The 10,056-nt window shown below is 42.3% G+C and overlaps 1 protein-coding gene across 1 annotated transcript in view; it reads right to left on the bottom strand.

The window, feature by feature from the left end:
- Positions 1–961: 961 nt before the first annotated feature.
- WWP1 (WW domain containing E3 ubiquitin protein ligase 1) overlaps positions 962–10,056 on the bottom strand; it is a 711,039-nt gene continuing 701,944 nt past the window's right edge. Inside the window, exon 24 of the mRNA XM_069220436.1 lies at positions 962–2,032. Coding sequence (XP_069076537.1) covers positions 1,933–2,032 — 100 coding nt within the window. The 3' untranslated portion in view covers positions 962–1,932. The remainder of the gene's footprint in view (positions 2,033–10,056) is intronic.

Genomic DNA, 10,056 nt, shown 5'->3' with positions numbered 1-10,056 from the left:
GTCTCAAATTAAGCACTGACCCTATCTCTGTAAACAACACATGTACCATATCAAAGCTGTATCCACATTCAGAACTCCATATGCTGATTCCTGAGCTGTTAACAGTTAAATATCCCAAACTGATTTACACCTACCTGTGATGACCACTCATGCATCTTCCACAGTAACTGGTGGAGAGACAGTTTGTTTCCACCTGATATTCCTCTGAGTGACTCCAGATCACGTTGGAGGCCATGCCCCACTAGCACTATGTTTAGCACTATATCACCACCAGACTAGATTTGCTGAGCACCACATTTCTTCCACTAACACATTTCATCGAATTGCGGTCATTCAAAGCACCTTTAACTACTAAACGGGATGTTGCTAGGACTGAGAGTACGAGAATCTAAGCTTCATGGTCTAGTACCTATAAACAGCCAGGATGAGTCATTCAATTTTTATATATTTTTCTAGATTTAGGGATGTCTCATTCTTGATATCTTGGCAATTACATTGATGAAATAGCTCTCAATAGGAAATATCACTTGGTTATCAATTTGCTTCCAAAACGAACTGCCACAGTTAAGGTGACCAGTTATTCCATTGATACATCTCAAACCAAAATGTGGGTTCAAGAAACTTCAGAAAGATTTTTTTTTTTTTTTTAAACAATCCTGCAATGTCAATGCTAACTTCAGAGTACTCTTAGTGTCAGTATAAAGCAGGTAGGTAAAAGAGGAAATATATGTAGGTCAAGAACAGCTGTAAACACTGAAGAAAAACTGACTCTTAACTCTGCACAAGGCAATAAGCAAGGGATTCTTCCTGTCTGGTGCCATCCTGAAGTCTCACCAGCATTTGGCAGCATACTACAATATTCAAGATAGAGAAAAGATGAGCAGTCTAGAACCCTTCTACAGGTGAGCAGTACTTTCTGTTCCATTTCTGTACATCCATAACTAAAACTCGGAGCACAAAAACAAGCAGAAAGATATTTTTAATGAATGCACAGATCAGTTCACATTACCCTTTAAATATCGTTTATATAATCTGCTAATAAAATGAATACTGTTTAAAGTACATCGCAGACTAAAATCTGCAACACACCAGGCAAAAAACAGAATGTTAAAAAAAGATATGTTTTCTTTTATTCATTGTTCATTTAAAAGACTGATACCCAACATCCTCTTGGTATTAACCCAAGACAGTCATTAACCCCCTGACAGTATCCAGAGAATTGTTGTACTCTGTCTTACGACTAAAATGAGAGCAGTGGCAACAATTGTTCGTTCGTAACAATAATAACATTCATTGTACTTTACAAAGATTTTTGTGCAAGTGGTAAAGGTTTACTTGGGACCTTGGCTACATGAATGTAGAATGGAGAGGGCTTTCAGCTTAATATTCAAAAATTATATTGACAATCTTTGTTTCTTTTGCAATTTTAAAAAGCGAGCAGCAATTTTGTAAATACTCGAGATACTTTTGGCATTTGCCTTAAAAACATTTTATATTAGCCATGCAGTTGACAACCCGATAGAGATGTTGCATATATGAAAACACGTAACAATTAGCAAATTTCATTTTTCTGTATAACACGGCCAAGATGAACTGAATCCAGGCCCTCTTGAACTGATGACATGTTATATTTTAAAGCCCTATAAAACTAGAGCCATATATATATTTAAAATAAAGTATTTAGTTAGCTTTCAAAATTAAAGTTATTTCACTAGTCAGTCATTTAAAGGGGAAATAAATAAAGTAGAAAAGACTAGACAGTTTTGCATATCTATGTGGAAGAACGGAGACATCTAGGCTTAGAGTTCCATTATGATCACTGTACAGAACGTATGGCGTATATACATTTAAAGACTGTGCAATTTAACCTGGCTCGGCATAACATGAATGTCCATTTTAATGCAAAAATCGTTATCTAGACAATCGTTGTATTTACTCTTGACCAAATCCTTCAGTTTCTTCAATTGCAAAAAGTAGCTTCTCTTTTAGCTGTTCATAGCTTTTGTATGGTGGCAAGTCCAAACGGTTGAAACTGCAAAAACAGAAATAGCAACGGACATATTAACATGCATCATTGCTATATATTTATACTGGTTCGTGGTGTTGATACAAAAGACGGCTATGTGATGCATATACATGTATTAAGCAGGAGCCTGGGGCCTGATTACAAGTGTTCGCTCACAGACCGCAATTATCAATGGTGCAAAGTTTATTGCAGAATCGTGACCGTGCTTAAAAGGTGAAAAACAAGGAGAAGTCACCTACCAGTCAGGACAGCCCCTAAGGTGTCCTGAGCTGAGGTGACCCCTGCCTTAAGAAATCCTCCATCTTGGTTTTGGAGAATTCCCCCAATAGGAATAGGGATATGCCAACCCTCCCCTCAGAGAGGAGGCACAAAAAGGGTGTAGCCACCCTCCAGAGCAGTAGCCATTGGCTACTGCTCCCCAGACCTAAACACACCCCTAAATTCAGTATTTAGGGGCGACCCTCAACCCAGGAAATCAGATTCCTGTAACCTACAAGAAGAAAAAGGACTGAGACGACAACTGACTTGGCCCAGCCCTACCTGACTGTCTCCAGACTCAAAGAACCTGTACAGCGATGCATCCAGCGGAACTAGCGACCTTCAAGGACTCAGAGGACTGACCTGCACCTAAAGGACCAAGAACCTCCCGAGGACAGCAGCTCTGTCCAGAAACAGCAACAAAATTGCAACAAAGAAGCAACTTTAAAGAGACTCACTTCCCGCCAGAAGCGTGAGTCTTCACACTCTGCACCCGCCACCCCCGGCTCGAGTTCAGGACAACAAACACTGCAGAAAGGACTCCCAGGCAACTCCAACGACGTGGACACCTTGAGTCGACCCCCCTGCAACCCCACAGCAATGCCTGCAGAGAGGAGCCAGAGGCTCCCCCTGACCGCGACTGCCTGGTAACAAAGGAACCCGGCGCCTGAACCAAGCACTGCCCCTGCAGCCCCCAGGACCAAGAGGAACCAGCTACCAGCGCAGGAGTGACCAGCAGGCGGCCCTCATCCTAACCAAGTTGGTGGCTGGCCCGAGAAGCCTGCCTGTGCCCTGTCTGCATCGCCAGAGTGACCCCCGGATCCTTCCATTGTTTTCAATACAAAACCTGATGCCTACTTTGCGCACTGCACTCAGCCACCCCTGTGCCGCTGAGGGCGTGTTTTGTGTGCTGGTGTGTGTCCCCCCCTGAACCGCCGTTGTGCTCTACAAACCCCCCCCGGTCTGCTCCCCGAGGACGCAGGTACTTACCAGCTAGCAGACTGGAACCGGAGCACCCCTGTTCTCCCTAGGCGCCTATGTGTTTTGGACCCTCCTTTGATTCCTGCACCCGACCAGCCCTCTGTTGCTGGTGATGTGGCTTTGGGGTTGCCTTGAACCCCCAACAGTGGGCTGCCTATGCCCAGGAGACTGACTATGTAACTGCTTTACTCTCCTGGGAAACTAACGTTTACTTATCTCCCCCAGGAACTGTTGATTTTTGCACTTTGTCCACTTTTAAAATAGCTATTTGCCATTTTAACCAAAACTGTGTGTACTACTGTTTTAAATCAAAGTTCCTCACTTACCAGTGTGGAGTATCTTGCATTTTATGTACTTACTTCAAATCTAGAATCTTGTGGTTCTAAAATAAATTAAGAAAATATATTTTTCTATAGGAAACTATTGGCCTGTTGTTAAGTCTTTCAGTGTGTGTTCTTCATTGATTGCCTGTGTGTGTACAACAAATGCTTAACACTACCCTCTGATAAGCCTACTACTCGACAACACTACCACAAAATAGAGCATTAGTATTATCTAATTTTGCCACTATCAACCTCTAAGGGGAACCCTTGGACTCTGTGCACACTATCTCTCACTTTGCAACAGTATATACAGAGCCAACTTCCTACAGTGTCCGAATCTGTGTCCAAAAAGTTGTAGAGAAACTGAGCCCTCCTTTGAGGCAAAGGTAACATGTCAGGTAACATGTCAGAGTCTGATGGGTAGCCAAAAGTCTGCTGCCCAGAAGACCTTGGCCTGGGGTGAGGTGAGTTTGGCTAAGAATTGGACAGTACGATCAGTTGTCTCTTCCTCTGGAACTGTTGGCATCTATGTTGATGCGCAGGGATCCTGCACAGGGCCTGGTGTGGAGACCGAAGTCAGCATCTAAGCTGGTGAGAAACCCACAGCAGATTTGGAGGTCGAAGCTGGAACAGAGGGAGGACCCGCTGGCAGGATTCTAGTTGAAGGTCCTTGTGGTTCCATGGAGGCGATGGTACACTAGAGGGAGCTGTTATGGTGCCAAGGAGACGCAGCATGGCTTCATTGAGTCCTCTATCTGCTGTGGTTTTGCAAGAGCCACAGAAATTTGTTTTGCTTCAGGACAAGAGCTGGAATTGCCTCTGAACGAGCTTGAGTGCCACAGAAATTAGTTTTACTTCAGGTCAAGAGTCGGAATTGTCTCTGAAAGAGCTTAAGTTCAGAAGTGAGACAGAGAAGCATGTTTAGGCACTTGCACCTTCTCAGGAAGTGGAGAGTGGTGGAAAGGGCAGAGTCCTACTAGGATGACTTAAGGTTCTTTTTCGACTTACCTGATGACTTTGACCGAGATCAGCAGGCAAGACCTCTGGACTTCCTCTCTACCTCAAGTGGTCATGACACAGTCTTTCATTGTTTGGTGATGTAAAGCTTCACCTCACAATCCCATATGGCCTATGTGTTCATCTGGGTGCAGGCACTGCAGGCATTGGAGTTGTGTTCTGAGTCCCCTAGTCACCACAAGGCTTATACTGTGTAGTTTTAGGGAATTACATTTCCCTTGCACACTGCTATCCTTTTTGTGATACATTTAGAAACAAATGTCTAAATCAGAAACAAGTGGTAGCTCCAGATCCCCGTCTGGTGGCGTGGAAAAAGAAAAGGAACTGATGTCAACACGTATGGGTGGCACTTATATGCGGCATCGCTTGTGGAGCCTAGCGATCTGTAGGCATAAAGGGCTACTGATGAAAATTTCCAGTCTGATGCCTATGGAATATTCAAAAGATGCAGAATCTGTGGTTAGATGTATCCATCAGAAGTTATGTCACATAAGTGTAATAGGGAGGTGATCTGTTGTCAGAGAAGGGGAGTCCAGTTTGATGAGTCTGCTATCTAGCTAGGGGACACTTGATGCTAGAGTAAGGTTAACGACTGGCAACTTCTGATATGATCTGTTTTTCTCTACCATAAGTGCTTATGGCAATGAAGGAAATGGTTCGGCACCTGAAAAGAAAGGGACACTATAGAATCATGCAAATTGCCTCCTAAATTTGTTCTCAGAAGGCTTACCTCTATCTCAGGCGTCAGGATAAATCTTGAGTAAAAGACTTTTCCATGCTTTCTTAGCCAGACCTTATCAACAGCTACGCCAACGCTTCGTATTAAAAAAAAAAAAAAAAAAAAAAAAAAAATGCCTGTGTAGGAGGAGGTGGATGGACTATAGTGGTGAGATTTCTGACAAATGGAAGCCCCTAAATCTAGCATCTGAAATACTCACTTCTGTTAGCTAACCTCCCACGTGTCAAGAACCCTTACAATGCTTAGCCCCATGGGAGTGCTGAGTTAATTGACCCTCAACCTGGAAAAAATTATGTTGTGAAGATATATCTCACAGACATATCGATCTTCTCATGTGTATACACCCCAGAGGATATGGACAGCGAGGCAAACAGGCTACACACTGTCCGAAATTCCTCTTAACATTAAAAAGTCCCCACTGCAAGGCTTTCTTCCGCCAGATACATTTTACAAGTCTATTCTAAGATTCATGCACGAGACAGTTTGCCAAAAACTCCAGACGTCAGGTTTTTCAATAGCTTTACCATGGTAGAGGTTGGTTGAGCCTGCACCTGAAGCATCAAAAGCCTTTTCACAGATGTGCAAGTTGGGCACATGCATCAACTCTTTAGAGATCATACTAGGCCCTTAAGGATAACTGACAGTTGCATTAGGCCCTTTTTTTCGAATGGTGGGGCAGCTGTATTTGGAGGAGGCAGCACTTTCAGAATTAGAGGCCTAGATAGGCAGACAACTCTGCTAGACTACGGAAGTGTGCACCAGAGTTGGTGACAAAGCATGCGTAAACATAGTTACTTCTAGTGTTCAGTCTAGCTCTAGGGACTTTCGTTTTTGGAGCATATGGAAATGAGGTAAGGGAAGCTGAAGTCATCTGCCCGTATCATACCGTTTTTTGGTCATGTGGGGGAGCCAAGAACATTACATAACAAACAGACAGTATATATCCCAAACATTTCAAGGAAATTACATTTCATTCTTCCAAGTCGTGCTTAGGGCTAACTCTTTAGAAAAGGAGGATTTGCAGTCCAAAAAAAAAAAAAAAAAAAAAAACCTTAGCTAATCATATTTATGATGGATAAATAATTTTCCTGTGGACTCCTTACCTCATGAATATCTTGCAGGTGCCAAACTAGTCAGTAAACTTTTTCGCCAGAAATACGTTTTCAGCACTGCTAGGTGGCACCATATGGCTTCAGCCATGGCTCCACTAGTTGGATGCAATATGGTTTATTAGCTATCAACAGGCGTGCTGCTGTCAGTTCAGAGAAGTTTTTCCACACTCCAGCGAGGCACTAATAAAGCATCAATGACAGCAACAAATACAGCATATGTTTGCATACCGTACGATCTTATTATCCACGGGTCTAACATCTGTGGGAGGAGCCAGGGCAGTGAGGAATCTGCATTAAGGTTACGTAGAAACCAGAAATATATTGTTACAGAAAATAAGTAACTTTTTTTCTCATGGATAAATCTTCCAGCTGATTCCTTGACTTAAGTAGGACTTCCAAAGCAATACCCTCTGGAAATTTGAATTGAGTAGTGCTGATTATCAAAGAAAATCACACAAAATAGTTTGGCAAAGGACCCATCATTCTGTACTTGATTCATGAGACAGCAGTGCTCAGCAAACGTAGGCAAAAATGATTGCAGTGAGGGCTTCACTGAACAACAGTAAGAGCTCAGGACATGATGGCCCAGGCTAAAGAATTTTAATAAGCACATCTGCTTTAACCTCAATAGAAATTGTAAATCCAGGATATCAGCAGCAAGTCAGATACTTTCTGTACAGGAAGTACACTCTTGGCCTGGGGTGGGTGATGAATGGGCGCAACCAAACCTGTATCAGGGGATGTGTCCAGGCCAAGGACTTCATGTAAATACACATACTGTCATAATGTGGGGGTAAATCATGCCCATTATCTTCACTGTCCTCTCAAAGCGGCGGCAAACAGTGGTAAGAATCTGAAAAAAAGCACTATGATAGAAGTGTTGTGACTGAATCAGATTGTATGGAGACTGGGTTTACTGGGGTGGGGTCAAAGCACGATTTATGTCAGCGTCAAGGAGGATAAGGCTCAGTTTGGACACAAGTGGGCAAATTACATCTCAAATGATCCAAAAACACAAATCAAAAATGAAAATCGCTGGACAAGAGTTTTTTTAGAGGTATATTAGGGGGGTGGGATTAGAACAGGTCCATGGCCTCGACCTAGAGCAGGACTTATGTAGCTTCTTCTGATGTTAGTGCACATGCAGCTTTGTTTCACTGCCTTGAATTGTCTGCAGGTGCATGAGTGCACACTCCTCACACAACTGAGTCATGCCCGAGGCTAACACCTTGCGCAAAATACTGCATTTACTTTCCAAGATGTCAGACCCCATGGACAGTACTAAAATGCAGCACTGGTTCGTCACTCCAGGGGTGGAACAAAGCCAATGCCAACAGCACTCCACCACCTAGTGGCCCTGCTTTAAATATAAGGAATCTGCAGTTAGAAGTATATATCAGAATTAATAGTGGCAACATGTAGTCCCCAAAAGCTTAGGGCCTTTTTGTCTTAAACATGGCAGTTTGTTTTTCACTTTGTTGACCTTTTCATATAAGTCTGTTACCATACAGTATAGGCAGATAAAAATAACTGCTGACTAGGCCTAGTTGTCACTCTGCCTGATTAGCAGCTTTGGGACTTGGCCTGGTCCTGGAAAAAAAATACATTTAGTTTGTCTATGGAAACTGGCAGGCTATTCTCTTTAAGGAATGGCACATTGAAACTGCACTGAAATTCCATCTGTGAGTGCAACAGCAGAAAATTACTGTCAGCAGAATACAACACTGACAGAGGGGCAGCACACAAACGTGGAGAGCAACTGCAGTATAAGAATGCTGATAATGGGGAGAACCCAATCTTTGAGGGTGATTGTTTACCACATTAAAAGCTGGCTCAAAATCTCCTTGAAATAATCTAAATATAACCAGCCTTGATCTTTTAAAGCTTACAATTTAATGGTCAGTTCTTTACTGAGACTGCTTCTTTGGTACAGCTTCAGCACTGAATTCTAGCTGATTGAGAGGAGTCTGCATGTTCTAGTGTGACTTTTATGTCCTCTGGCATTTGCACATCACTTTTCTTAGTGAAAATATATTCTGATCCCCTCTACCATAAAGGTTGTTTCCTTCTGACTGAGGAGCCACTAGCGCAAAGCTTCTACGGCTCCAATGTCACAAGTCCCAGTTTAAGGGAACCACACAACCCAAACCACACATCCCAAACTGGGAGACAGACTTGTCATCCAACTTACAGGACATATTTTCCTGAGTTTGGAGACAGTTCCCATTTGACTTGCAAGCGCTACTGTCATAATGTGCATTGACTGTCACAGTGTGTCTCGTTGTTTCAGCTTATTTTCAGAGTTTGTAATCAGAATGATTGTGCAAAGTAAAGGTCAGCAGTTTGTACCAAATGAATTCAGATTTGTCTGGAGGATTAGTTACCCTTTATTTTACAGTGTTGTGATAATGATTGGTTGGAATATGTTTGAAAAATATTGATTAACCATTCCACTGTTGAGTTACTGTATTGGTATTGTGTTACCTTGTATTTTAGGAGTGTTCGGTGTTCACAATAAATATATAGCCACAGCCCTTGATTTTAATCACTAATGTGTTACTGTGTATTGTATTTTGTCTGCTTACTGTTGCCTCCTATTTTTAATATATATATATATATATATATATATATATATATATATATATATATATATATATATATGGAAAATGTCACTTACCCAGTGTACATCTGTTTGTGGCATGTTCTGCTGCAGATTCACATGCTATGCACAGTTCCTGCCATCTAGTGTTGGGCACGGAGTGTTACAAGTTGTTTTTCTTCGAAGAAGTCTTTTTGAGTCACAGGACCGAGTGACGACTCCTTTTTTACTCCATTGCGCATGAACATCGTCCCCATCTTAGATTGTTTTCCCGCAGAGGGTAAGGTAGGAGTGATAGAGTGAGAACAGAAAGATGTCCATGCAATGGGATAGAGATGTATGTACAAATCTTAAGTAAAGGAATGTTTATATACATATGTACAACTTTAATTCTAACTTAAACGGCTACAGGCTCCCGGGGAGGAGGGAGGGCACATGTGAATCTGCAGCGGAACATGCCACGAACAGATGTACACTGGGTAAGTGACATTTTCCGTTCGGTGGCATGTGTAGCTGCAGATACACATGCTATGCATAGACTACAAAGCAGTAATCCTCCCCAAAGCGGTGGTCAGCCTGTAGGAGTTGACGTAGTTTGAAATAGTGTTCTAAGTACATCCTGTCCTACTGTGGCTTGTTGTGTTGCTAACACATCTACACAGTAATGCTTGGTAAAGGTATGAGGTGTGGACCAAGTGGCTGCCTTACCGATCTCTGTCATTGGTATGTTTCCCAGAAAGGCCATTGTTGCTCCTTTCTTTCTAGTGGAGTGTGCCTTTGGTGTAATGAGTAGTTGTCTTTTAGTTTTCAGGTAACAAGTTTGTATACACTTCACTATCCATCTGGCTATGCCTTGATTGGATATAGGGTTACCAGTATGGGTTTTTTGGAATGCGACAAACAACTGTTTGGTTTTACGGAATGCTTTTGTTCTGTTGATGTAATACATTAGAGCACTTTTTATATCTAATGTATGCAGTGCTCTTTCTGCCACTGAGTAT

Source organism: Pleurodeles waltl, chromosome 2_2, assembly GCF_031143425.1.
Source record: "Pleurodeles waltl isolate 20211129_DDA chromosome 2_2, aPleWal1.hap1.20221129, whole genome shotgun sequence".
NCBI lineage: Eukaryota > Metazoa > Chordata > Amphibia > Caudata > Salamandridae > Pleurodeles > Pleurodeles waltl.
The sequence above is the reverse complement of the archived record's forward strand: the minus strand, read 5'-3'. Positions and strand labels throughout refer to the sequence as shown.